This window comes from Denticeps clupeoides, chromosome 4 (assembly GCF_900700375.1).
Source record: "Denticeps clupeoides chromosome 4, fDenClu1.1, whole genome shotgun sequence".
Lineage (NCBI taxonomy): Eukaryota > Metazoa > Chordata > Actinopteri > Clupeiformes > Denticipitidae > Denticeps > Denticeps clupeoides.
In genome coordinates, this window is record NC_041710.1 from 19,224,518 (window position 1) to 19,251,856 (window position 27,339).

Consider the following 27,339-nt stretch of genomic DNA (forward strand, 5'->3'; position numbering starts at 1 on the left):
GCCGTGACTGACTTGTGTGTGGTAAGTGCAGTGTTGGACACATCACTAAAAAGTAGTTAGTTTTAGTTACTGAGTTAGAGCATTATAAACATAGCTAGAAAATTAGGTGAACTTTCGCATAAAGTTTATATTTTGTGATTGTGTTGTAGGAAATTATTGCTAAGTGGTGAAATTTGATTCCCTGTTCTTAGCCACTAGTTTTGATGAACCGTGAGGCAATGGGAGGTGATTCATTAGATTTAAATGGCTCGTTACCAGCATGGATAAGACACATACATTCTATACTTTCAATTTACCAAGGGAAAAATCAAGTTTGCGTAAATACCCACCTCTGCCTCTGGTTGACTAACCATGAAATGGTTAGCCAATCATCATCACCTATGTTATTGCCTCGTCCCTCCCTTTGTCAAAGAAATGTAAAAAGCTTTGCCGTTCCCGTGGCTAAGAGCCTGGTCGGATGAAAACAACTCATTTACAGTAATGGTAGTGGCGTTGTAACGATGGAAACAGTAATTGGTTAGATTACTTGTTACTGAAACAAGTAATCTACTGCTGTTATTCCAATCACTGGGAATGTGAAAACTGTTTTTGCACAGATCATAAACAGTGATCAGAGGCCTTGTTTCAACCATGCTTCTAATGTTATTTTTAATAGACTTTCTTATTAATTATCTATTATTATACATTATTAATGTTTGCATGGAACTTCATGGTAAGACCCCGCTCTGTATTTCAAAGAAGTTGCAGGCTTTCAAGGATGCAGCAGCCCTGGCCTATTATCTAATAACGTCACCTTCAAGTAGCATTGCTGTTCACTTCCACTATAATACCCTATTCACTTATTATTGTTCTTCTTCAGATCAGCAAAGGTTTTATGCCAGACATCTTTTCCTCCCCATTTAACTGGGCTTGGGACCAGCACCAAAATATACACTGAGGCTGGATTAACTACTTAACTTTATTAAAAAAAAAGATTTCCGATTGCCAGTACTTCAGCACACAAATTCTCCAGATAATTAGCTACATGTTCATTCAGGCAGTGGTGTGTTTAAATCATCACTTTTGTCCTTTTGGAATTCCACATACCACAATCTTGTCATTGTCCCCACCGAACTCATACACCCCAACAACCACAGAGTAAAAATACTTTATTAAAACACAGTGAACACATATATTCTATCTGAAAATGTTCCATGATTATGTTTATTTATGATGAGCTCACATTAAAGACTTAACACTACACCTTCATGTCAAACTACGACAGAGGGCCCAGCATTTCAGCAGAACTGGTATTTGCCTGTCAGGTAATGATGTGTTCCTTTGCTGATTGACGTGTGAAATGGGCCGTGATGCTGGGGTGAAAGCCCATTAATACTTCCACAATCAGCCCAGCCAACTGGAACTCGAAGTTGTACAGGTAAGATCCATCCTGAGCAGTCAAACAAAGTCAACAAAGATGGTTCAATGAAAACTTCATTAGTGGATCTTAATTTTTGGAGGGTTCAGGGCAAAAAAAGTAATTTGTTTCAGCTTTATTGATAACTGTCAAAAGTAATTGCTACTGAAGCAATGATTTTATTTAAAAGAAAAATAAAAAATCGAATGAGCGGCTGTTAATGGGAGATCATTGTGCTCTGAAGCACCTTTTAGCTGTGTTGGACACTTTAATTGTATTGCACTGTTTTGTTTGCATGTTGTCTGCATGGGTGCTGACTACACATCACTCACACTGACCATACGTCATACATTGCCGACTTTAACTTAGCGTTCCCAACACAACCGTCAAGTTTCATTTGTTAATTCCACATCCTAGAGATCAGTGAGGTACCCACTGCTTCACACCATTCACATTTTCACCACAGCGCTTCCTGATCACTCGGACCTAATGAGTGGCGGCTGCGAGTGATCAGGACTCAATCAAGTAACCAGGCTCCAGCTGGGGAAGCCCAGTGGCACCTGAGCATCAAAACCAATGAAAATGGATGTAGTGAGACTTGTGTATTGCAAACTTTTAACACAGGCTCTCTGTTGGGCGTGTTAAAATTCAGGTCCGTTCTCTTCGCAGAGCGGTTTGCTGCTTTTCATTAATTCTGGAAGTAGCGCTATATTACAGTTTGCTGTATGAGGGAATCACAGTTTAGTCAAGCTTTTTTTTTTTAGGAAGTCCTGACTGTTGGGCTTTATCTCTGCCTGTGTGTGCTGCACCATTCTTCATTTTCCCCTCCCTAATGTACCCTCAAGAACTCCCAAGCTTGACATTTCAGTTTTTTTTTTTTTTTTTGGCCCAGGTATGGTAATGCTGATGTCGACACATGCTCTCTTTCTCTCAGTGGATACAGGGGAGAGGGAGGAAAATTAATGGCACTTTTATCTCTCTGAGGAGCCTTGTCTTTCATGCCTGCTGGGTTGTCAGTGTAAGGGGAAGAGCAGGAGCAGATGTGGTGCCAACATGGCCCTCCGGTCTTTCAGGACTGCCAGATACAGGCTCACTTTGAACTTGGACAACTTTTGTGAGTGTGTGTGTTTTCAGTTTGGTTAATGAAAAACTTATTTATTTGTGAATATCTCCATACTGAGGACAGCATTGAAACATTTTGAGCCTCCACAATATCTTTGATGCTTTTAACCAACTCCTTGGGCCTCTACACCTGTCAAGGAGAAGACATTCTGACAGATCAACTCTGAGCTCCCTGATGGACCCCAGTGTGGTTAAATGAATCCTAATTCTGGTTATAACCACCATTTTCTCTCTCTCTGTGTATGTTCAGGAGGTGACATTTCTCAGTACATGAGGTCAGCACCTGCAGGAGAATAATTAGACTGGGTTGACATTTACAGTATGCTCTCTCTATGTGATACTGTTGTGCAAATGTTTAAAGTTCTCTGAGAAGGGGTTGGGGGGCATTTTGCAATTAATCTAATCTGATGGATCAAGTCTGCAGTGGTTGATTGCAGTTTGGTGATTAAAGTTTGCCACAGTCTTAAGATGTGTTGTGCGTGAATGGTCCAACAAACAGTTCCATGTGTGTAAGTGTGAACCTGTTTCTTTTGAGTGTTTTTTTTTTAAATATATCACATTGTCACGCTCATGGTTTTTAATATAATGGAAACCACAGTATCCAGGCATTCTGACCTTATTTTTTTATTAAGGTATTAACCTCAATTGGAGCATTATCTTAATCCCTATAAACAAGTTGCACAGGGAAAGGGGGGCAGAGCAGAGGGAGAAGAAGACTCACTCGACTGTTGTGTTTGGCCTCAGGGAACGATGGTGTCAGGAACACCATATAAAGGATGTGGAACTACGCAACTTTGCTATGGAACTGAGCCTCTGCATTTAGGGCCCATGATTGATGAAACTGTGGATGGAATCGCGGAACCCAAGAAATAAAATGGAATCCGATGCGTATAATCCAATTTTTAGGCTGCTGCAGCCCACTACGCTACACTACAGTGGCTACACTACGTGTATTTCCTGTGGAGGCATAACTTTTGCACACCAACGCAATGTAAACACATGGTCAGCAAAGAGGCTGTCAGTGCCGATTCGGCCCTATGGGTTCTGTGCAAACTCTGCGTAGTTCAGCGCAGTTCAACTCTTGGTAATGCAAACAAACAAAATGTAATTTTATTACCATTAGTTCCGGTTCCAGTTCCTAATGCAAGTGGGCACAACTTTTTTTTTTTTCATTCCAGGTCTCCCCAATGTTTATTTATTTGATACCTTTCTATGTTGATTTCAAATGTGAAGGATTTTTATTTTTCAAAAGGAGGAATGTGTAATATTGTTAAACAGTGCTTTGCATGAAATGAACATATTATTTATATATAAATGCTTCTACAAAAGCAAACGTTAAATGCCCAAGCACTTTGTTAAACAGTGATTTAAATGCGATTTGTCATTCTTTTTTCACATTCACATCACCCAGTTATTAGGTGAATACATACATTTACAAAGGAAAACATGTAATTCAGAATAATTAAAATGGTAAAAAACGGAATTTAGGAAAAATTTTATTTCATAGGGCTGTATGCACCAAATGTATGAAGCATTAAACAAGACCTCTGCACCTCGTTCCTTTCTGCTGATCTCTGGGAAACACATTCTTAATACAGTGCTGTTTTGTGTTTGTGTTGGCATGTCTGCATGTGTGTAAACGTGTGTGTGTGTGTGTGTGTGTCCACAGACACTGCGTCAGGCATTGTGAGCACATCTGCTGACGAAGGCAGGCTTCATTATCCAGCGTGGCCGCTCTATTTAAAATGAAACTCTTTTGTCCCTGGGTGCAGGAAACAGATGAAACAGTCAGATGGCCAACTGGCCCTGAGATCACTCTGGAGATCAGGTCTGCCTAAATGCTTACAGGAAGAGCGAGAGTGAGTGTGTGTGTGTGGTTGTGTTTAGTTGCACACCTGATGTTTTACTAGGAAGAGCGACGCAAGGCAGTGGTTAAAGCCAAGCCGGTTATTAATAAATTTTCCTTGCAGCAGGACATTGAACAGGGTCAGCTAGAGTTTTTTTAAAAGAAGTGTTAACTCATCTTCTCTTCCATCCTCAAATTGACCTTAAGTTGCAGACAAAGGCAGTATTCAATAAGTGTTCCCATCCTTATTCTTTTTTAGCTGTATGTTGCCAGAACATCACAATTTACTGAATGTTTAATTAGCCGTTACTTTATGCATGACCTCATTAAGGCATCTTCCACGTCTGGAATACTGAAAAAGCTGACTTCACTGTCTATATTTCATCCGAATAGACAAATGATTTGAAAGCACCACAATCTAAATGTATGCAAAAAGTGTGTGTGTGTTCATCCCCTGCTCTAAAATGTGCATCACACTTTTTCATCTCAATAAATGATGTGTCGCTGGCCCTGTGTGTGTCCCAGGACCTTTTGCTTGCCTGCAGCTTTATAAAAAAGCACCGTAAATCTCAGTGTGTTGGGCCAGCTCTGACACACACACACACACATATACACACACACACACACACACACACCTGCTGTCTGAGAAAGAGCGAGAGAGATGCGTCCACCAGCTTTGGGAGTAAGCCATTCAACTCTAATTTTACAGCTGCACCATTTGACAAGTCAGGCAGCCCGTAGTCTAGCATTCAGCATGACACCCGTAACATGCTGACTTGGCCTGTGACAGCAATTTCATGCCTGCGCCGTTGCGTAGACACTTTGCATTACAGAGTGGACTTTGCGACAGGGCTGCTGGTGAATATGACGGATGGCATTTGTATTTGTTTCGCATTTTGTTTATCGGCTCAACTCTGCTTAGCAGCATTTCTACATGTCATTTGCGGTCTCTTCAAGCGGCATGGTCGATGTCAGTTATTCCTGAAAGATATTGAGCCTAGATCTCCTGAGGGGCACTGATTTGTTCCCTTGCCAAAAATTGCCTTTTTTTCCTACTTTCCTGCTCAACACTGATTGTAAGATAACATTTTGAGTACCTTTTTTTTTTTTAATCAGAGATTATCCAAAATAATCTTGGGCAGTGGTGGCCTAGAGGTTAAGGAAGCGCCCCCAAATCAGAAGGTTGCCCTTTCGAGTCCCGATCCGCCAAGGTGAGGTGCCACTGAGCAAAGCACCGTCCCAACACACTGCTCCCCGGGCACCTGTCATGGCTGCCCACTGCTCATCAAGGGTGATGGTTAAAAGCAGAGGACACATTTCGTTGTGTCATCGTGTGCTGTGCTGCAGTGTTTCACAATGACAATCACTTTTACATTTCACTTTTACTTTCATCTACGTTTTTGCAGTGTGGTGACTGAGACCATTTCTGGGGTGAGCCACAGCCTTAATCCCAGTAGCTGGGGTGCTGGTGTTGTATTTTTGTGCCTGCTTTTGTTATAACCTTGCCCCTGGTCTCTGTGGTTCTGGCTGTGCTGGGGCCGGGGGGTGGATATGAGTTCACTGCTGTCAGAGCTGGTGAGGAGATGGAAGTGAAGCCTCGGAGATGCAGCACACAGGCATTGGTGAGACCTGTCTGCCCACGGTCCCCTGGGAGGATGAGGAGGGAGATGTGCAGAAACAGAGAGAATGATGGCGGAGAGAGAGATGGAGATAACATCTGGAAGGTCAAGTGAAAGGGGGATAGGAAGAAGGAAATAGAAAGAAAGGCAATATTGGAGGGATGAAGAGGGAGAGAGGGCACACTGCAACTCTGTATTCATTGATTGATGGCCTTCAATGTGGTACAGGATATTCAGAAGGAGGTGAGTATGGAGGACGGAGAAAAAGCCAGAGACCGGAAGAAAAGACAGTATCTAAGGCAACAGACTGGACTGTTTTAAAAATGTCTGTAGCCCAGGAGAGCTCATTGATGTCTCCTCCTGAGAGGAATGAGGTGATCTGGATTCCTACAGGAATGTGAGCTAATAAAAAAATGTCTCAATCCCTTAGTTGTGTTTGTCTTATCCAAACTTTTTACCAACAATCTATTGCATAACATTGGGTTCAGTTGGTTCCTCTCACTCTCTGAAGACCAGTCAGATGGGGACAATTAAAAGAGACCTTTTTAAAGCAGTGTGTCACCTACCCTTTCCTGTACTTTTGGGAACTGGTAGTGAATGCTCCAGGTTACAGCCGTGTTCACCACACACACACACACACACACTCACACACACACACACACTGAAGAATGTAGAGCATCTACACTGCATTTTTGCAACTGGGCAGGAATTACACCTCTAGTCATCTCAGTGTGCGTGAAACTTTTTTTAGGGGCTGTTGTCAGCACAAAACAACATGCTAATCACATAATTTAATGAACAATAACTCACAAAAGAGCACATAATAAACACTCACACGTGACTGGCTTGGAAATCGCTGGCGGCCTCAATGAGCTGTTATATATTCTCTGCTGTTCCGCTGCAGCTTTTGTGTGCCGGTGCTTTCCACCGCCAGTCGCCAGCTCATTCCAGAAGCCCGACTGTTAGTGTGACTGTGTTAAATGCTGACACCCCTCCCTCTTTTCCTATTTCACTCTCCCTCTATTATCCTCCAAGAGCAGTCATTAATAAGCATTGGGGACATGTTCACTTTTTAAAGAGGCCAAATGAAGCAGAAACGTGGGAGCAGCAGAAATAAATAAAAAGTAAACCAGGTGAAGTTACTTTATAAATTTACTTTAAAGGTGTTGGAAAAAAACATTTGTTACCGTTTGAAATGTAGTAAGGATAGTCATTCCCTCCATGCATGTCCTTCTTGACTGTGCCAAAATCACATACACTTGCCAGATGCAAGCTGATTTACTGCATATAAAGCACAGTCAACTCCTGCATTGTGGGATCTCTATTTTGGACTTTCTTCATTTAAGCCTTAATCCAAGCTGTAGCTGCTTACGGCACCCAGAGAGGTGGGGGAGAGTCAGTGTGTTTGAAGGTGCTATTTGAGAGCAAATGGGCTTTATATGGGGGATTCATCACAAACACCCTGTGCTGTTGTGTTTTAAATAAAAAAAATAATACAAAAATATAGATTTCTGCTCTTTCTCTCTGTTGGGAATATGGTGTCAGGGTAGCTCACAATAAAATGAAGCTGTGTAAACCTGCACCAAACTGCAGTGCGCAGGTTAATGTGAATGACTGATGAAAGCTCGCTTATTTTTGTCCACAGTCTGTTTTATTGTTTGCACACAGTATGCATTTGGATGTTCTGTCATTAGTGTGTGTGTGTTCTGACATCTGTGTGTGTGTGTCCTTGGGTCTTCTGTATTGTGTGTATATGTGTTGTTTAATGAAGGTCTCTCTGTTCAGTGGCATGCTTCATCTTAGGTCCCTGATTGAGTTACAGAAAGGAAATTATGTGCTTCTACTGGTGTGCAGCATGTCACCGGTATGCACTGCCAAGACATGCCCAAGGGCAACGTTCACATAATTTTATGTGAATTACCAGTACAATTACAGCAGTGTGATGCATAAGGATAACACACTTTCTCCCTAGCAATAACCACATATGGTCATAGAAGACCTAATGCATAGAAAAAACGTCTTTGATGTCTGGAGTCCTGAGCAGCTACCTTGTGTGTTGCTAACAACATTATCTGGCTCCAGCCAAGACACCCTGACATCATCTGATAACACAGACAACTCTGAACATGCTTGCTGATGTGCTGCAGTTTGTGACATTACCACCAATCACAACTGCCAACAGTAATGTTCTTCATATTCAGTCCACCCATGTGCTCAACTGTGAGGGAAAGTGCTGACGTGCACAATTCCCATTTAGGCCAATTACAGGGCTGCATTTAGACGGCTGCATTATCACCAGTGGTCTAATCGTTGGTGCTGCCGACCACAAATGACATAATTATTCTTTCCGCAGGCTGAGGATAATTGATGCTCTCTTCCTGACCACTGGGTCTGTGTCAGAATAGAAAGGAGCTCTTCTCTCTGTTTACTTGCAGCATAGAGAGGGAAAGGAGGTGGATGCTGGATGGAAGAATAGATAAAGGAGATTGGGAGAGAAGGGCCCGGAAGATGCCAGTAAACGGAATATAATGTTACATCCGTTAGGATGTAGGCAGGAACCTGGTCAGTACCAAGCAGCTGAGCTTTGGGTGATATAATTTTTTTGCATTTACCCTATAGTAGAAATTCAGCTCTGACCTGGAAAAGAAATAAGAATGTGCATAGTCCATAGACCAGACAACCCTTTTATATATTTGTACTAAAAGCCATTACTACCATTGTGCCTCTGACCCATATATTGCTCAAGGGGGGCAAGGGCTGTAATTAAAGTGATGGCATGGATAATGTCAGATAAAAGTCAGGTAACTTCATTTAGAATAATAAAAGTGAAACACACTAATCACACACTAATTTGGTTTAGTAACTGACAAACTATTTACCCGATTGTATAAACAAAATCTACTCCACTTCACTTTATCTCCTCAGCCCATTACAGTATTAAAGAGTTTAATCACAACTCTCAGCCTTAATGCTTCTTTTGCAACCCAGCGTTTGTGGAAAGGTGTTGTTCGGTGTGGCTCTGTGCCACGATGACCACTGGGTTCTCTGACTTACCAATTTAACAATTTGACTTGATAATGGGACAATTTCTGTCTAGGTAGATCTTTTCCACTCTCCTTTATCTAAGGCCATATTCTGATGAAAATGTCATAGTATCAACCTTCATTATATCACTATTTGAACATTGACTATCATAACACATTCTGTCATATACAGAGATAGTATATTTTTGAGGTGTAAACAACCTTTCAGATGTTTGGAAGTAAGGACTGTTCTACCTCTCAGATGGTAATACCTTATATACATTTCCTGAAATATGTAGTATATGTGGCTTTGGCCTTGGAAAGGAGTGTCTGACACCCATTAATGACTACTTGATTCAAATGATGTCGTCACCTGACCTAGTATTTTGTGCTTTCAGAATATTCTTTCTCCTGGTACATAATAACCCTCAGCCTTGCCAGTCATACGAGATGATGAGTTTTCTGTTCACCTAAGAATAAGACCAAGCTTCTCTCTTTAGTGCCCCTCCAGAGATGGTCAAACCAGGCCCATGTGCATCATTTGCTCTGAATAACAGAGACACTGTTCCTCCTCATGGTTTTGAAAAGTACATGCTACAGCAAAAAGTAAAACATGATGTGCTCTGTGGAAATTAAGATGTAGAAATTGCTGCTGTGTTTTTAATTGCTTTTTCCTCTAATGCCTATAAGACCCCCGTTGGGGGTCACCACAGCAGATCAATCAATCTGGTTGTTCCCAGTGATTTGGCAAAATGTTTACTCGGATGCCCTTCCTGACGCACCAAAAAAATGCACTGTCACATGCATCCACAGTGGCTGGGTTATGCTGCAGAAGTCTTCACTTTCAAGGTGCTTATATTATGGCAAAGTGGCCACTTATTAAAGTGGCAAAAAAAATTCAATAAAAAAACCCCAAATACATGTAAGTTTATGTAGTGAAATTTGTTTCAATTGTAATTAAAGCATTTAAGATCCCAACTACTGTGGATGCACATAAACAAGATTTTCAAAATTCTGAATATTTGTTGCTTTAATATTCCCTCAAGGAGCTTATTAAAGTGCCACCAAGCAGCAGACAGGTGGCAACAAGGCCAAACACATCTCAATGGTCGAGCAGCCCTGACTCACAAACCCCCTTTATTCACAAGGTTATGAAATCGTACACATTATCTTATGTTCAATGTTTTACCACCAATGCCTTGTCAGGTGATACACATAAACCAGAGGCCTTCTGGTCTTCAGGGCCAGCCACACCACCATATGTAAAAGGCCACCACAATTTTCTGTAAAGATCTTCCATTCTCTTGTATTCAGGCAGTCTACGGATACCTGTACCTCAGTGAGAGACATTTTGTTTTAAATGGAGGATGTTTCAACCAATTCCCTCTTTACAATTTGTTGTTTGAAAGAAAAGATATATCAGGTCTGTAGAAGCCCCAAGGAATACCTCTGTTGCAAGCGAATCCTTGTAGTTATTTTGAAAACTTCTGTGGCAACCATGATGTCACGTTAAAGCAGTCATAGAGTGATAAGAAGATGCACAAGGGTCCACTTAGCCAGAGGCTATATGTGTTGGTGTGATGTCTTGAATGTACATGTTTGTTTGTGCTCATCATACATCATTAGGTCTTTCTGAGGTCTAATATTCATCTAATATTCATATGATGCACCCAGGCTAGTATATCTATCAAAAGAGCATAACTTAGGCAATTTTTTAAATGTTTCCAAGAGTATGTTTCTAACATCATAAAACAAAATATTCTTTTCTAAGTGTGAAAATCATGATATTGTGTCATATGAGAAATGAAGGTACAAATGAATGCAATTCATCTCTTCTTTTCTGCATTTGAGGACATCTGTTGAGTGACTTGCAGGTTCCCTATAGAGTCATTATATACCAATATTGAACATAATGGCCACTAGAGGTGTAAACCTTCAGTGGTCTCATGATTCGATTACGGTTATGAATGCTTCGATGATGCATCCCATAAATTTTCTACATGGTCACGTCATGTTTTCAAATAAAAGAGTTAAGGTCTTGTACACCTGTGTGGGTGCTTGTGTTTAGTTGTGGATGCTTGTGTGCTCACAATTGTACAGTACTGGCCAAAAGTTTGGACACACCTTCACATTCAATGTGTTTTCTTTATTGTCATGACCATTTACATTGGTAGATTCTCACTGAAGACATTAAAACAATGAATGAACAGATGTGGAGTTATGTACTTAACAAAAACAAGTTTTATATTAAATTTTCTTCAAAATAGCCGCCCTTTGCTCTGATTACTGCTTTGCACTCTTGGCATTCTCTCGATGAGCTTCATGAGGTCGTCACCTGAAATGGTTTTCCAACAGTCTTGAAGGAGTTCCCAGGCCTTTACTCTGTGGTCCTGCTCACCCCAAACCATCTTGATTGGGTTCAAGTCCGGTGACTGTGGAGGCCAGGTCATCTGCCACAGCACTCAATCACTCTTCATAGTTTTTGATTCGCCAATAGTGTCCAGAAATCTACAACATGACATTGCCGTCTTACCGGGAGTTTAGAAAAACATGCTGAATTAACAGTGTACAGATCTCACACATATTCTCTCTATATTTTCACTTGGCATATGAAAAGATGGAGTACTGTACACAGTCTAAATAGTCCTATCAGGGTCATGTGAAATGGGATGTTTAGTTTAATTCAGTTGAATTAAAAATGTTTTAATTCTGTAAAGAATACTGTTTTGAACTACCATATCACAATAACGTCAGGGTTGGATTTTTTTTATTGTATTGCTGTTCACTGTTTATATTTGAATAAAGGTTTTGCCATGCCAATTTTTACCTGAATTAATAATAAAATGTTATAAAATAGAAAGGTATTAGACAAAAATGATTGTTCTATAAATCAGGTCTATAGTTACATCAAATTGTTTACAATTACAAATGTTTTTTCATTTAATCTTGACAATAGAGGCCTTGAATGGAATCTTTGCATTGTTCTCTTTCAAAGGGATTGCCTGTAACCCTTTTCAAAAGAAAAAGTCTCATTTCTATGCTGTGAGTTAATAAAACACTGCAAAACTGGCATTTACTTATTCACTGTTGATTTGTATTACAGTAGAACCATAATGTCAGTTCAATTCTTTGCCTTTCTTTCACCTCAGTGAAATTAGACATTTTGTTTTGAAAAGTCCCTTTACTTTACTTTACTTTACTTTATTTGGCAGACGCTTTTATCCAAAGCGACTTACAATGGGAAGACACCAGCAATTCTCGTTCGATTTCTATAGAATATCAAGTATACAAACTAAGAGCCCTGATAAGGCTTAGACTTGTCATTGAAGAACATGCTCGGAGAGTGTTGGGTGCTAGACTAAGAAAAATTATAATGTATAGTCCCTAGTGGTTACAGGCAACCATCTTGGAAAAGAACAATACAAATTTTTGTTCAACTCATTGTAGCAAATCAAAGCATCCATACATTGTATAAGACCTTTAACTCTTATATTTGAAAACATCATGTGACCATGTAGAAAATGTATGGCATGCATTGATATCGAGGCATTGATAATCGCAATCAAATCAAACCGTGAGACCAGTGAAGGTTCACACCTCTAGTCACTACCAGCACTACTTTTTAACAAGAAAATCACCAAGCAATGTCATTATGATATAATTGCTAATGTTCTGCACAATGACCTCGTGCATCCTGTTTCTCAAGGGAACATTATTCTACTTTTTACTTAAATTAGCCTTATGTTGTAACTTGTTACAGAATGTTTTGGCTTTGCCTAACCAAAATTTTTATTTTATTTATTCTCTTTTTTTACATTTGTTTTGGACACAGTTTTATTTATAATACCAGAAGAAAACTTTATTTAAATATGTTTTTGAGTGAAAAACCACACATTTACCACATAATTTAAATGTGCAAATATCCTTCGCCTCACCGCAGTCATTCTGTAAACACCGGCGTTTACCTGTCTCATGCTATATAGCTGCCTCTTTGTGCTTGTCAGGAATATTGTAGCTTTTGCTGAGCCTGGATTTAGGAGAGTGTAACAAATGCACTGGATCCTGCTCGGAGGGGAAAACTTATATTCTCAGCCATGACTTGTTTATTCTTGTTTATCCCTTTGCCTTTCAGCTTTCCTCCAAAATGTGTTAAAGACACTTCATCTGGATATGTAGGGGTAAACATATATCAGGGGAGGTTTAGCACATTTCCCCCAGGCTTTTGCTTTTCTCTAGCTTTCCTCTTCGCTTATTTTGGTTGAAGCCCACCCTTAATCAGAAAACCCTTGACATTATTTGCTCCTGTTCAAAGTCGCAGCCTCAGCTGTGGTCTCATCGAAGGCTTTAGTAATCAGGGTCTGCTCACAGTGACTGGGAGGGAGAAATCTAGGCCAAATCTCACTTGAATGACAATACAGCTTGAAAAGAAAGATATGAGGAGGAAAAAAGCAGCTCTAGCCTTGCAAGGTGGCCCTGGTTGGTGTTCAGCAGGCAGAAAAGGCTTCATCTAGATTCATCAGCGATAAGGAGCTGCTTGCCCAGCCCTGATAAATGCCCAGGATAGGCTTCTCTATGGTGGTCTGGTGGTGTCGCTGCTAGTGCCTGCTTCATCTCTCGGATCCATGTGCCTTCCATGCTAGGAGCCACAAGCCAAGGGCTCTGCAGGTTGACAGATGGGGAGTACACACACACACCCATGCTTCTGAATATCAACTTGCCTCTGGTGAAAGACACATTTATATTGAGCTCCTCAAGTATGTGTTAGACTTAAAAGGGTCGTTACTAAGAATTGTGAAGACATTGATCAAAGAAATTTCTTATGAAACTGCCCTCAGAGAACATGGATGGATGCTTAATGAGAATCATTTATCAGCAATTCCTTCTTGGCTAATGTAGATAATAAAAGTTGTTATTTATTTATTTAGAATTGTTAGTTTAGCACATTTATCACAACTGCATTATCCTTTTAATTCCTTCCTGTCTATTTATCAAGCATGAGGTTGTTAAGTGTGAGGTGTGTCCTGTTGGTAAAATGCGACTACGTACTGTGAGATATTCTGTTACATTCTCACCAGCCTTTGCAGTCTTTCTCTCTGTGTATTTTCTTTTCCTTCAAATATCTTGCTGTTTTTTTTTTATTTTCATCACCTATTTTGTGTCAATTTGACCCAAATTGTAGTGATTTACATTTTTTCCTTCTGTGACTGTCCTTTCTGTCTTTTCTTTGTCTGTTCAGAAATGCCTTGTTTCATTATCTTGCTTCTCTGCTGTGTGATATGGCATAAAACCATAGGTGGTAAAAATTGTGGTATGTATTTTGATAACAAAAACTGTTTATGAAAGGGTAACATGTCAATAGCAAAGACACTGCAGCAGGAACTTGTTTTATAAACTTTTTACAGATACATTAATATATAGCATTACTGTATACCAGATAAAACCATGGTGGCATAGCGGTTAAGGAAGTGCCCCCGTAATCAGAAGGTGCCACTGAGCAAAGCACCGTCCCCACACACTGCTCCCGGGCGCCTGTCATGGCTGCCCACTGCTCACTCAGGGTGATGGGTTAAATGCAGAGGACAAATTTCACTGTGTGCACCATGTGCTGTGCTGCTTTGTATCACATGTGACAATCACTACACTTTGACTTTGAGATAAAAGCAATTCTACTGAAAGTGGACTTTCTGTCACACCCATAAGGCTAGTGAGTATGCAAGTTATTATATAAATTTTTCGAATTTTCTGTTGAAAATATTTAAATAGCACTAAGCTTGTTCATATTGTATCATGCAGTCCCTCCAGGATTCCAAGGTTTTATTTTGTGATTTTTAAAATCATAATGAGTTTTTTGCACAGGGCACCAGACAGGCTAGGACCGGCCCTGGTCATCTTCGTGCACGCTGTTAGTGCCCAATCACAGGCGCGGAACCGATCGGGAGAGTGGGATAGATTGGACACTAATGCACACTGCACTTAGTAAGCCCGGAAGTGCGCAGTAAATGGCACTCATGGAAGAACTTGTGGATATAGCTGCTTATGATTATTATACATTTATAATAAAGGCACAATGAAACAATCTCAAACTTTATCTCTCTGCAGAAGAAACCATGACCAGCGCTACATCCCCCATCCTGCTGAAATGGGACCCTAAGAGCCTGGAGATCCGAACCCTGACTGTGGAGAGGCTTCTGGAGCCACTGGTCACGCAGGTATGGGCGAATACCATCCCTCTGATCTGTATGTAGAGTGGTCAGAAACACCCTCCTCTAGACATGCTTTTCTCTTCTCTCAGGGCATTTTAAAGCGACATTTTTACTACTGCAGTCCTGTCACTTACTGGTCTGTGTGCAGTACTGTCTAAGTGCTTGCCTTTGTATACTTTCTATTCACCTCTATGCATCTTGACTGTACAATTAATCAATTCTACAGAATAAACAAACAGAAAACAGGGTCATGTGGCCCACCCTTGCCCAAACGTTCAGGGACGGTTGGGCAAGGTATGAGCTAAAGGGACTGACATTAAACGAACTATAACATGGCAGTGTGATGCTGTGTGGCACTTGTGTGGCCATCAGCTGTTAAATCTGTTATTGTTGCTGATGATTACTGCAATCACAAATGCATAGACAAGTCTTGGGTAAGCTGTTATTGGCTAAAATCTGTCTATGCTGTGATAACGTTTCTTTATGCTTTACCCACATGCACACAAACCCCCCCCCCCACACACACACACACACACACACACACACACAAACACACACATACTTTGTGTAACGAATTAGCTCAAGAGGAAATATCTATAATTAATTATAACTGGTTATAATTAATAATAAACATTTAGATTAGATTTTGAGATAAACTGTAGCAGAATTAATGTTACAATTACTTGATCAGTCCGTCCACGGAGCAGATAATATAATTATTTATCAATTCTGGGAACGATTATCCCCCCTTTTGCCAGGAAAGGTAGCTTTCCCACTCTGCGTGCTAGCAGTAATTTAGCATGTAGCTTAAAGGGTCAAACGTTCAGTGACTCCAGATGTGCGCAGCACACAGAAACAAACGATTGTGAATTTAAAGAATTTAATAAACACGGCTATAGCTAACATACAACAATTAGACAAACATATACATACAGGGTAAAGGAAAGTGATGAAAAGAGAATGGCAGTATTACACATCAATTAACCACAGCCTAACGAGAATCGTCAGAGAATTCTTAGGTTCACCTTAAAAAGGGGTTTAAACGTGCATCTAAATAGTTACTTGCATCGGTCCTTGTTTCATGCAAAGGAGTCCTGATGTGGTAGGGTCGCGATCCTCAACATATTTAGATCTTGAGCTGGAAGTCCTCTTGAAGGTAAATTTTGCCAAAGAGTCAGCCCAAGAGGTGAGCTTAACAAAGTGTTGAAAAAAGTGTCTCGGGAGGAAGAAGAGAAGTTCTGAGCGATGCATGGTCTGTGCGAAGTGTTTTTGATGCTTTCTGGCACGCCCATCATGTGGCCTGAATGGCCAATCACAAGTGTGACATTTTGGCGGGAGAAGTTCCCTTTTGTCTGGGTTTACGACTGACCGGAATTTTTATGGCTGGCCCAGAGAGAAACTGTAGTTCGTTGCAGTTACAATTTCTACCTTATAGAAATTGTATTATGTATTTTGTGATCACATGGTATGCATCACTGTTTCAGTAGTAAAGAGATGTTCCTTCTGATACCAAGAAAGGGACCTTTAGGAAGTAGGAAAGTGGAAATACACTTATACACTTAATTATAGGTAATTAGTGTTTACCTAATGCAAAATAGAAAGTTGTAACTAGTATAATTCATACAAGGGAATGTACACACAACGCGTGCATATACGGGATCCACTTATAATCACATATTCCTAGCACAAGATACAGACAATGCGTTTAAGTGTGTGCGTGATTGTGTATTGCAAAGGTGGGGCCAGGCAGGAGGCCTTTATGGAATGCTTTGAAGCTTGGAACCCCCATGAACAGTTTGCAGACCCAGTCTGTTTAGCATCATGTTTGTGACAGTGGGGGAAGACGGGACGATCAGGCTGAGGGTCCAGGTTTGTAATTGGTATGTAAATGTCAAAGGTTAAAAGGTTCTTTGAAGATCAACCATCTGTGATCCTACGCAGACGCTACATTTGTTTTCACTTTTTGGGGACCTTAGTCAATGTATGTAATGTATGCATTTGAATGGAGTACATTGAAAAGGCACAGGCCCATGCACACAGAACTGATGCACTGCCTGATCAGCAAAAAGTAGGCCTGATGGCTCTCTTTCAATCCCCTCTCTTATCCACCCTCATGAGGTATGATAAGGATGAGCGAGATGTAAGAGAGAGGTTTTTAAATATCTGATGTTTTTTCCTGCTAATTTAGAACAGCTTGGTGAATTACAAGTAGCTCTGTACTCTGCTAGGTGCACTACCACGGACAGCTCCCTCCTAGCAATATCTCACAGACTGTCTCTTTCACAGTCACTTTTTAAGGGCTAGTGTTGGGTCTCTGCACTGCACAAAATGAACTATTGAAAACAAGAAATCTTGAAAATCATTATTTTAAAAACTTCTGTCCAAATGATGTACCTGTCTGCTTACTGTGCTTTTTTCAGTGTCTGTGAGGGTCTCTGCCAGTAAAATGTTTCTGTTATACTACCTCAAGATTTGACCGATTACTTCAGGCAAAGAAATAAAAAAGACAATAAAAATGTCTGTGTTTGGTCCCTCTCCGCTTTGGGGGTGTGAGCGATGACTGAGAAGGAGCATTTAATTGGCCAGAACGTAAAGTACAGCTTGTGAAGATGAAAAAAGAGAAGCATTTGGATACAGGATAAATGAGTGGAGGGAAAACACTTATTTAGTTCAGAGACGGTGATTGATACGAGCTATTTTATTACTGCCTTTTTAGGTAAATTCTTATTTTGTTTTGCTCTGGGAAAACAAATGTTATGCACAACATGAGCTGCATCTCAGATTATGTGTAGCTACAACCATATGTCAGCTTGTCATCTGCACTGCGTGACTTTCTTGTTCTACCGTGAAAGCTCTGGGTAGGGAGCAAGGATGTTGTAATTGTTCCTGAGTTGGGATAATGGAAGATTTTCAGTGGGAGCTGACGGTATGACTGAGAATCATTTGAGTGCTGGGTTCTTCGGGGTGCTGCCATGGCTTTCCAATGGGTATCCAGTTTCTGGAGGAGCTGAATCTCATCTGTCTGCTGGCGGGAGTGTTGAAGTCTCAGTAGAATGGAATGGGACGGGAATTAACAACTGGGTCAAATTACAAAGTTACAGACTCATACTTTTACAGGTATTGTCTGTTGAAACTGACTGTGTCCAACATTTAAAGTGATGGGATTGTCATTGTGATACACAACACAACAAAATGTGCTTTTAACCATCACCCATAGTGAGCAGTGGGCAGCCATGACAGGCGCCCAGGGAGCAGTGGGTGGGGACAAAGTGTGCAAAGTAGATATTAAAATATAAGTTTTGGTGGAAAAACATTGTATCTATATTGTAGTCTATTGTCTTTAGTCTATATTGTAGTTACTCAATTATCAACCATTGTCATGATCCGGACCAGCAGGGGTGACTCCGGATTTGGGGTTCGGGCCGGAGTTTCATGTTCGTCTCGTGTAATGTTCCCTGATCGTGTTCACCTGGTGTATATTTATATAATTGTATAAAACTATCCTGTTTGTGTCTGTTCACCGTCGGGTCATTGTGCGTGTTTATGTTCCCTTGTCTCGTGTAGTTTGTATTAAACCCCTGTTGTGTGAAATCGTGCAAATGCGTCCTCCTTCATCGCCATGTCCAGCCCACCCGTGACAACCATAAACAGTTGTTTAATATCTTGTATTTGTCATATTCATATTTGTATATGTCATATTTAAAGACAAACTGGTTTTTATTTGGTAAAAAGGACAGACATTTTTGTTCCCTACTAAAACCCCCTAACTTCTTTAACATATGGAGAATTGTCAGTGAACAGAAATTGTCAGTCATGGTCAGATTTATGAATATCATCTTCATTCACTGGTGTTCAAGGCTTTTGGCATTTATTGGACGTGTCTTTAAACAGCATTTTCATGCCTTTTACCTTAGTGTGCCTCAGAGAATATCTGTGGGAAGGAAACGACTTGTCGGCCAGCTGGGGATGGATGTTTGCTCAGGCTTTTCGAGTGGCACATAGACAGGAAAGAACCTGAATGTTTCTTTTTTGTGCCAGTTGGAACTGAAATGAATTTTGTGCCCTCTCTGGAACCAATTGGATCAGACTAATTGTTTCACCATGGTTTTATTCAGCCTTTGAGAACCTGGGCTTTCTGTTCTTGTTCTTTCTTCTCTAATTTTTTCTTCCTCTGTTTCCTCTGGACAGTTTTTCCAAAAGAAATTTGGTGATTTGATGGTGGCCATATCAAATGGTTTAAATGTTTTTCACACATCATTCATCTCATGTTTCAACACAGAATATAGGTGGTCTTCTGGAATATAGGTGTGGTAGTCTTTATGCATAATTTTTGATGGTTAAACTCTTTGGGCAAGCATTTGTGGTTTTGTTATTGTGACACACAGCAAGCACAGCACAGTGAATGTGTCCTCTGCATTTAACTATCAGTGAGCAGTGGGCTGACATGAAAGGCGCCCAGGGAGCAGTGTGTGGGGACGGTCCCTTGATCAAGGGTATATATTTGTGTGTGTGTGTGTGTGTGTGTGTGTGTGTATATATATATATATTCTCCCCCTGTAGTATCGAAAATAGTATCAAATATTGAGTACCATCCTTAGTGTCAGTATCGAGTTTGCCTTGTGTTTGATTTTAAGATTAATATAAAATGATGACTTTTCTTTGCTGTTTGTGACCCCTGTGGGAATGCTTTGTCCATCTGTTAATGGACACCAGATGCTGTTAGTTGACCAGCTGGATGTGTGGTCAGCATGTTGGTGGAACTTGGCAACTCCACTTGGGCTGTGACATCATTGATTTGTGCTTTCTGCTGCCAAGAGTGTGACATCATACCACAGATGCTCACTCACATTATATGCCTCAGGCAAACAGGGAGGAAACACCCCACTGCATTCTGAGTAATACAGCCAGGCAACATATAAAATATTATTAATTTGATATTACTACTCAAGTCAAACACCTGAATATTTTAAAATGGTCAGTAATGCTATGTTCATAATTGACTGATGATACATAAAGCTATTACTGTTTTTTTTGTGTTGCCCACAGTGGATTTTGGGATTGCTTTTAATGAACACGTGGCTCCAAATTTGTTCACTTTGTGTAATGCATTAGACTTATCCTGCTGATCAGACTTACTGAAGGTATGATGTCTGCATTATGAACCATGTCCATTAAATTCTGCATATTATTTTTATGTGATCATACTAAGTGAGCAACATACAGACTATTCCAAGTATGTATGTGCCTTAAAGTACACTCTTCACTTCAGGTACCTCTCATTAGCTTTGAATCACTCGCTGATTCAAAGACCATGCAAGGCGTTCAAGACTACACAGTGCCTTCAAACTTTGGAGCTCTCTTGGTTTTAGAGATCACTGAATGTTGTCAGGCCTCAGAATATATTGTACTCTCTAATTTACATTCTGTTTTGCCATATTTAAAGCCATGTGACTCAAATGGCTCTGAACTTTTACATATATTAATGAAAAATATATGTGGTGGTGGTAGCCTAGTGGGTAACACACTCACCTATGAACCAGAAGACCCAGGTTCAAATCCCGCTTACTACCATTGTGTCCCTGAGCAAGACACTTAACCCTAAGTTGCTCCAGGGGGGGACTGTCCTGTAAATACTGATTGTATGTCGCTCTGGATAAGGACGTCTGATAAATGCCATAAATGTAAAAAGAATTTTAACTGTACTTTATAATAGTGTGGATTGTATTACTCTGATTAGTCAACAGTCTATAATATTGTATTGATTAAAGCCAAATGTTTATAACCTGTTAATTATTTTAATGGTTACTGAAACTGTAATGGCTCCTATTGTTAATATATAGTGTAATAGACCTGCCCTCATTGTATAATATCTTTGCTTTCTTTCTAAGATTGTGTGTCTCACAGACCAGTAAGTGCTGCCTGGTGGCTCTGTAGGGACTAAGAAAAGGGTCAGGTTTTCTGGTAAGGTGCAGGGGTGACTTGGGTGTGAAGGAGAGCTCTTTCTCTACATCTCCCCAGAAACACGTGGATAGAAGCCCAGTATTTTATCCCACAGTGAGTACAAAGCGATTTCGGATATGAGTGGGACAGCAGAATAGTTTCTGCTGTCAGTTAAGATGATTCAGTGTGCTTGAGGGAATAGAAGCTGCTGTTTAAAAAGGCTTTGGTTTAAAAAAAAGTAAAGGACCATTTGACAGCATGGAGTAATACAGCCCATTTATCACAACGCTGCAAAGTACACCATATTGTGAGACTTGGCCAATCAGGCACACAGTGCTGCGGATTGTGGGTTCAGCTTTACTTATTCAGGGACGTTATAGCACATTTCCCCTAACAACAATAACCAACCACAATTTCCACTGATTTTTGTTCCACTGAGCATGACTGCATCAACAATAGATTTTCATCATGGAGGAGTTTGTGACAGTCATTTTTTTCTTTATGCATGTGCGTCCTTTAACTCAGGATGTACATCATTGTGTCACTCAAAATGCTATTTTTTTTTTGCACCAATAAAGACAAAAATACAAAAGAAGCACGAGGATATTCTAAAATTGTTCGTTGGCACTTTTCATGTATTCTGTTGACAGTGTAGGTGGATACTGGTACTGTATATGAAATAGCTGTTTGTCCACAGTGGCGTGGCGGTTATTAGTTATTAGTTTGAATCCCGGCTTGGAACTTGTGTGCAATCCACGGTGGGCTGATCTACTGCCCTCGGAGAGTCCTCACAAAGGGTGCTGGGATGGGCTCTGGCAGAAGTAAAGAGACAGGGAAAGGGAATCAGTCTGCTGTTGTAGTGAACTAGTGGATGCTTCGACCACAGCCTTGCTGTATTAGTGTTAGAGGGTTGGTTTGATGTGGTGATAAAGTGAAGAAATATACTGTGAGTAAGCTCATTTCAGTGTAGCTGGGAGGGTAGGGAGTGCTTTAACAGTTCCATGTGAAATGAGTATGCTAGGGGATGTGCATGGTCAACCTAAAGGCCTGTGCAGGCCTCAGGCTCAGTACGGTGCCTCCACGTAGCAGGCCGCCCACAGAAAATTAGCACGGCTAATCAGCACAGGGAGAGCATATATAATATAAAAAATATTATTTCTATATAATAATGCTTTACACCAGAGAAACTCATAATAATTCCTGACAGTAACCTCAACCCTGCTTTTATATCCAGTGAGACACAGGTTATAGCCTCTGCAGAGAACAGTGCAGAACAAAAATAAGGTGCTTCACCATCTGGCAAAAAAACAAATCATGTTCATGTCATGTCATGCTATTTCAACACCTGACACACCTACACTGAGAGCATTCTGTCCAATGAACACTGGTAATTATGAAACATTATGATAGACTGGAGCATGCTGCATTTACCAGAATCTTGCTTTGTTATAGTCTTCTCTTCAGTTCACCTGTTCAGGTCCATGAATCTTCCACTATGAGCAATAGCTCCATTTAGAGGATGGTACTTTAATTTTACGGATCGCCCCTCAGACTGCTGTCAGGTGACTGATATCTGCGGCTGCAAGGTGAAGTAAAATACAAAGAAATATAGTGAGATTGGAGCAGGATGATTTTCAGAAAAACGGCTGACCACTGTCTCTGGTCTAGCTTTGTTAGTGCAGAAATAGGAAATGCAACTAGTTTGAGCTCAATGCCTGTCTGATCAAGTTCGGATTGGCCTCTGTCATCCTGCTGGCAGCAAGTGTTTGTATACACACATATACACACATGAGGTGGATGTCTTGTATTTATTTGCAGCCATTGTTACCATATGGTTAGCACCGTAGCCAATAAATCAAACTGGCAAGTAGGGCTGAACACTGCTAAGAACCATGAAGAGGACAGAACTTTGTTTTACTGCCTGAACTTTGTTTACTCTGCTGCACGTCCTCTCGGGTGGACTGATTCATGATACAAACCTTTTCTGAACTCACTCTCCCTGCGTACACTGGCAAGGTGCCGTCCGGCCATGCTCTGCCCATTCAGATGCATGCATGCGCCGTTCTGCTCCACCACGGCTGTGGTCGGTCACATTTTCAAATTGCATTTATTAATATCAAGGTTTTGGATAAAATTAATTAAATCATTTAGCCCTAAAAACCAGTGCACCTCATAATCTAGCAAACAGCCTAATTTGTATAAGGTTTTACCAGTAATGTGCAACCTCTGTTGAATATCACTGAATGCCACAAGATCAGTATCTTTCCTTAGGTGGCATTTAGCGCTCAGTATATTGAGAACAAAACCACAATAAAATATTGTAAGTCTATGAAGAATTTTAGCAACATTTCCAAACTATTTGTGTGTGTTTTGCTGTAATCCCCCGGCGGCTTGGGGCATGAAAAAAAACGAGGCTTGAAAAGTTCAGTATAGGTGTAGAACAGTGAGTGACACTATTAGATAGTCATGGTAGAGTAGACTTATGCACTGTGAAATGTTCTTCTGACTCAGTCTCACTTTTTGTGGGCAAATCTTTAGGCTCCGTTTCATCTCTGCATGGAAGTCTGCCTTTGCGGTGATGGGGCCAGTGCCAGTCAGTCCAGAATGTCTTAGATATTATACAGCAGAGTAGAAGTACAAGTCTGGGTTGAAACATTTTTCTCTATTATGATGACAGATGCCCTATTCTGCTTTCTTCTGTTGGCATACTCGCATAGTCGTTTTTACGCTGACAAGGATACAAGACACCTGCAAGTTGGATTTGTTGCTGACATGGAAAATATTATACTCTGTTTGGGTCATGGCCAATCACGCCATTGGCATTTTGTATGGCGCTGAAGATTAGTCCATGTTGTGTCCATAGTAGCATGTAGAGAATTTGAATGCATTTGCATAGACTTTTTTTTTTTACTGTTCATTTACCCTGTTTTGTTGTATTCATATGCCAATTTCAGAAATCTGAAAAAGCCTTTTTTGCAAAACTTTGGTTTCTACTCCAAAAGAAATATGCATATTTACATGTAAACAACAAAAACATGAATTGTTCATCCAAATAACTATTTCATATATTTTACCTTGTCACGACGGCGAGCTGACGGGGGACGGAAGCGCAGAGGCGGGACATTCTGGGAAAGGGATTTTATTCAGAAACACAAATAAAGGCGAAGTTGGGTGAAGGTTGAGTAGTTGAAAATTACATCTACCAGACAGTACTGGCCTTCAAAACCTGCACAAATAAGAAGTAAGAACAACATTTTAGTTAACTTTGTTAGCATAAGAAATATTTATACAGGAAATGTGCACATTTTTACTTATTGGCATAACCAACAATCACATTGCAATATTGTAATACATGTAATTCTCATTACATACTTACATGTATATTTTAATTAACTGGTATGAATACAATCTACTTTAATTTGCTCACCAATGACAATGTTGAAAAAGCAGCAGAATCTTGCCGCAGTAGTTTCAAATTTTTGATATGCTCCATATGCTGCTAGAACACACACACACACACACACATTTGATGGAGGTTGCTCTAGTTTTCTGGCAGCACTCATCCTTGTTGACTGTCATAGATATAAACATTAAATGTCACATTCAGCCTCTTAGCATGTGTCAGTACTGCCACCATATTGGGACCTGGTTCCAAGCTCATTCAACCACGCTTCTCTGATTGTACCAGCGAAGAGGCTGGACTCTGCAGCTCCTATAGCCTTTGTCTAGATATACCTCCACACCTGGATATATTGTGGTTCATTGTCTATATTTCTTGATGCTTGTGCCAGAACATGCCTGTGTGTATGGACATGCATTGTATGTACTTCTTTTTCCAAATAAGCAGGCAAATGGATGTTCATCTTTCATATTAAATAAAAAACATAATTTTCCTTGTCTGGAAAATGTATTGTGTACAGCTCATTGTGTATAATAAAATAGCTCAATCGTAAATACATGTCTGACATTGACATGTCTGACATGAACCAAAACAATAAAAATCGCTTTTCAAATTTGCCAATTTATGGTCCTTCAATTCTGTATACCACCTTGGCCCATTTATTAATTTAAAAGGAGCTCCCTGTCCCAAGATGGCGGCTCTGTCAATGGATTCACTCCCTTAGTTTTATATCGATGGTGTACAGTGCTTGACAAAAAACATATGTAGCTTTTTGTAGCACACAGAACAAAATCTTTAATAAAATCATGTCGTGCATTAGCTGATTTGTTTGCATGAACAAGAGTTGGTTACAGTTAACCGGTACTGAGTACTTATCACTATATACTTTTGTACTCTTACTTGAGTAATTTTTGGATGTAATGCTACTCATACTTCAGTAAAATCTTTGGCTACTCTACCCACCTCTAATTCCCAGCACAGCTAGTGGATCTTTGTCTTGCACAGATAAGGTGACAGATAGCAATGAATCATGAAATGCCATCCCTTTCCTCTCAGAAGATATTTTTGGGATGACACACAAAGTGCATTTGGAGTCTGAGATGCTTTCCATGTTTTTTTTGCTGCGCTTTACCTCTCTGTACTGACCTTTCTGGTTCTGTACTGAAGTTTTTGTGCTTTTACATTCTGTGTCCAGTGTTGAGGTCTCAGCTGAAGACTCAATTTGGCTTTCTTAAAGACTTTACCCCATTCACTACAAGTCAGGAATTCAATACGGCCTTTGCTTAAAATGACCCAAGCATTGAGCCCCTCTGCCTCTGTTAAAGTCTGTCTAAACTGCTCTGTTCAGATCGTGTCACATTATAATGAGCCAGTGTTCACCCAATCCAGCTACTCCAGGATATACCCATTGTATATATAGTCTCTCATTCTAGCAGTGATAGAGACAGAAACAAATGTACATACTTATACACTGCAAAGAGTTTCTGAGGTCTGGATGAACATAATGCACTTTTTTCTCATTATTATTCTCCTCTAGAAATGCTGAGAGCAGTGGTATCCTACTTGAAACACCATTGTTCTTAGGTACAATTTTCGAGGGATTCCAGCACATCCTTTTTTCAAACTCCAGGGTTCCTTAACTATTGTTTGAAGAATCTGCAGCATTCCTTTATACTAAGAGTCCCTCTCTTTAGTTAATTCAGTTGCTTCTGTGCATTTATTGGTATTGTTAGTCCGAAATAACCTTTGCTTGTATTTGTATTTTGAGGCTGTTTTTGATTAATTGAAATTCTTAAAAAAAGTAAATTGTTGCTTGTCGTCTTTGTGTTTGTTTTCAGTACAATACCTGTATATGGCATTTCTGTCTGTGATCTTGGTGCTGGTTTGTGTTGAGAAACATCTTTTCTGATCTGCAGTTGGGCTGAGATGTTATAAGGGGGGTACATATCCAGCCCAATTCCGTTTCAGGATCAATTCAAATAATAACATTTTAAGTGTTCTTTAAGGTGTTCAATATTAATAATGGACATGGAAACACAGTCTGGCTGGCAGACTGGTATAAATGTCACATTATAAATCACATACATTGTGTACCTTTAAATGTTTACCGATGTGGATTGTGTGCTCCTGTCTTGTTAAGTGTAATCTGTATGCCTTGTTTGTTGCATGTGAAATTTCCTGTGTTCGTCAGTCATGCGATTGCATGCTTCTCTTCCTGTCGTACACCCATCCCTGACTGATTTGTATCCCATAAATGGAAAATACTAATTATTGAATTAGCATGTGCCCGGACAGCAAGAATTGCTGAATGTGAGTTGGATCAGGGATTTCCATTCACTTGTCAAAAAATATTATATTACCTCTTGATACGTGTGTGGATTGAATGTAACATTCTACAGCATGCTGTGCTCTTCACTCATGGTCATATAAAATGAGGAATGATTCCTCTCCTCAGATATTAAAGACCTGAAATTCCCTTTATTTTGTGAGGCCCAGAGGTTGTTAAAAAGTGCAGCTTGTTATTTTACTATGTTTGCTATTCCTTGTCCCGGATGACCCTCTGCCAAACTGCATTCATAATTCTTTTAACAATTTATTAAGGAATGTACCAGGATGTAAACAGTATGACGTGAAAAGAAAACATTCTGCCTGGGGATCCTCTAGGACCATTATACAGTTTATTATTATTCATTCATATTAAATCATGTATTAAATATTTGTACAATTTATGATTATTATAATAAGGGATTATTTCAGATGAAGTGATGTTCAGATAAGCTTGATTGCAGT

At 40.1% G+C, this 27,339-nt stretch overlaps 1 protein-coding gene across 1 annotated transcript in view; it reads left to right on the forward strand.

Moving 5' to 3' along the window:
• ctnna2 (catenin (cadherin-associated protein), alpha 2) overlaps positions 1-27,339 on the forward strand; it is a 331,524-nt gene that overhangs the window by 5,711 nt on the left and 298,474 nt on the right. Inside the window, exon 2 of the mRNA XM_028975730.1 lies at positions 15,106-15,215. Coding sequence (XP_028831563.1) covers positions 15,114-15,215 — 102 coding nt within the window. The 5' untranslated portion in view covers positions 15,106-15,113. The remainder of the gene's footprint in view (positions 1-15,105; positions 15,216-27,339) is intronic.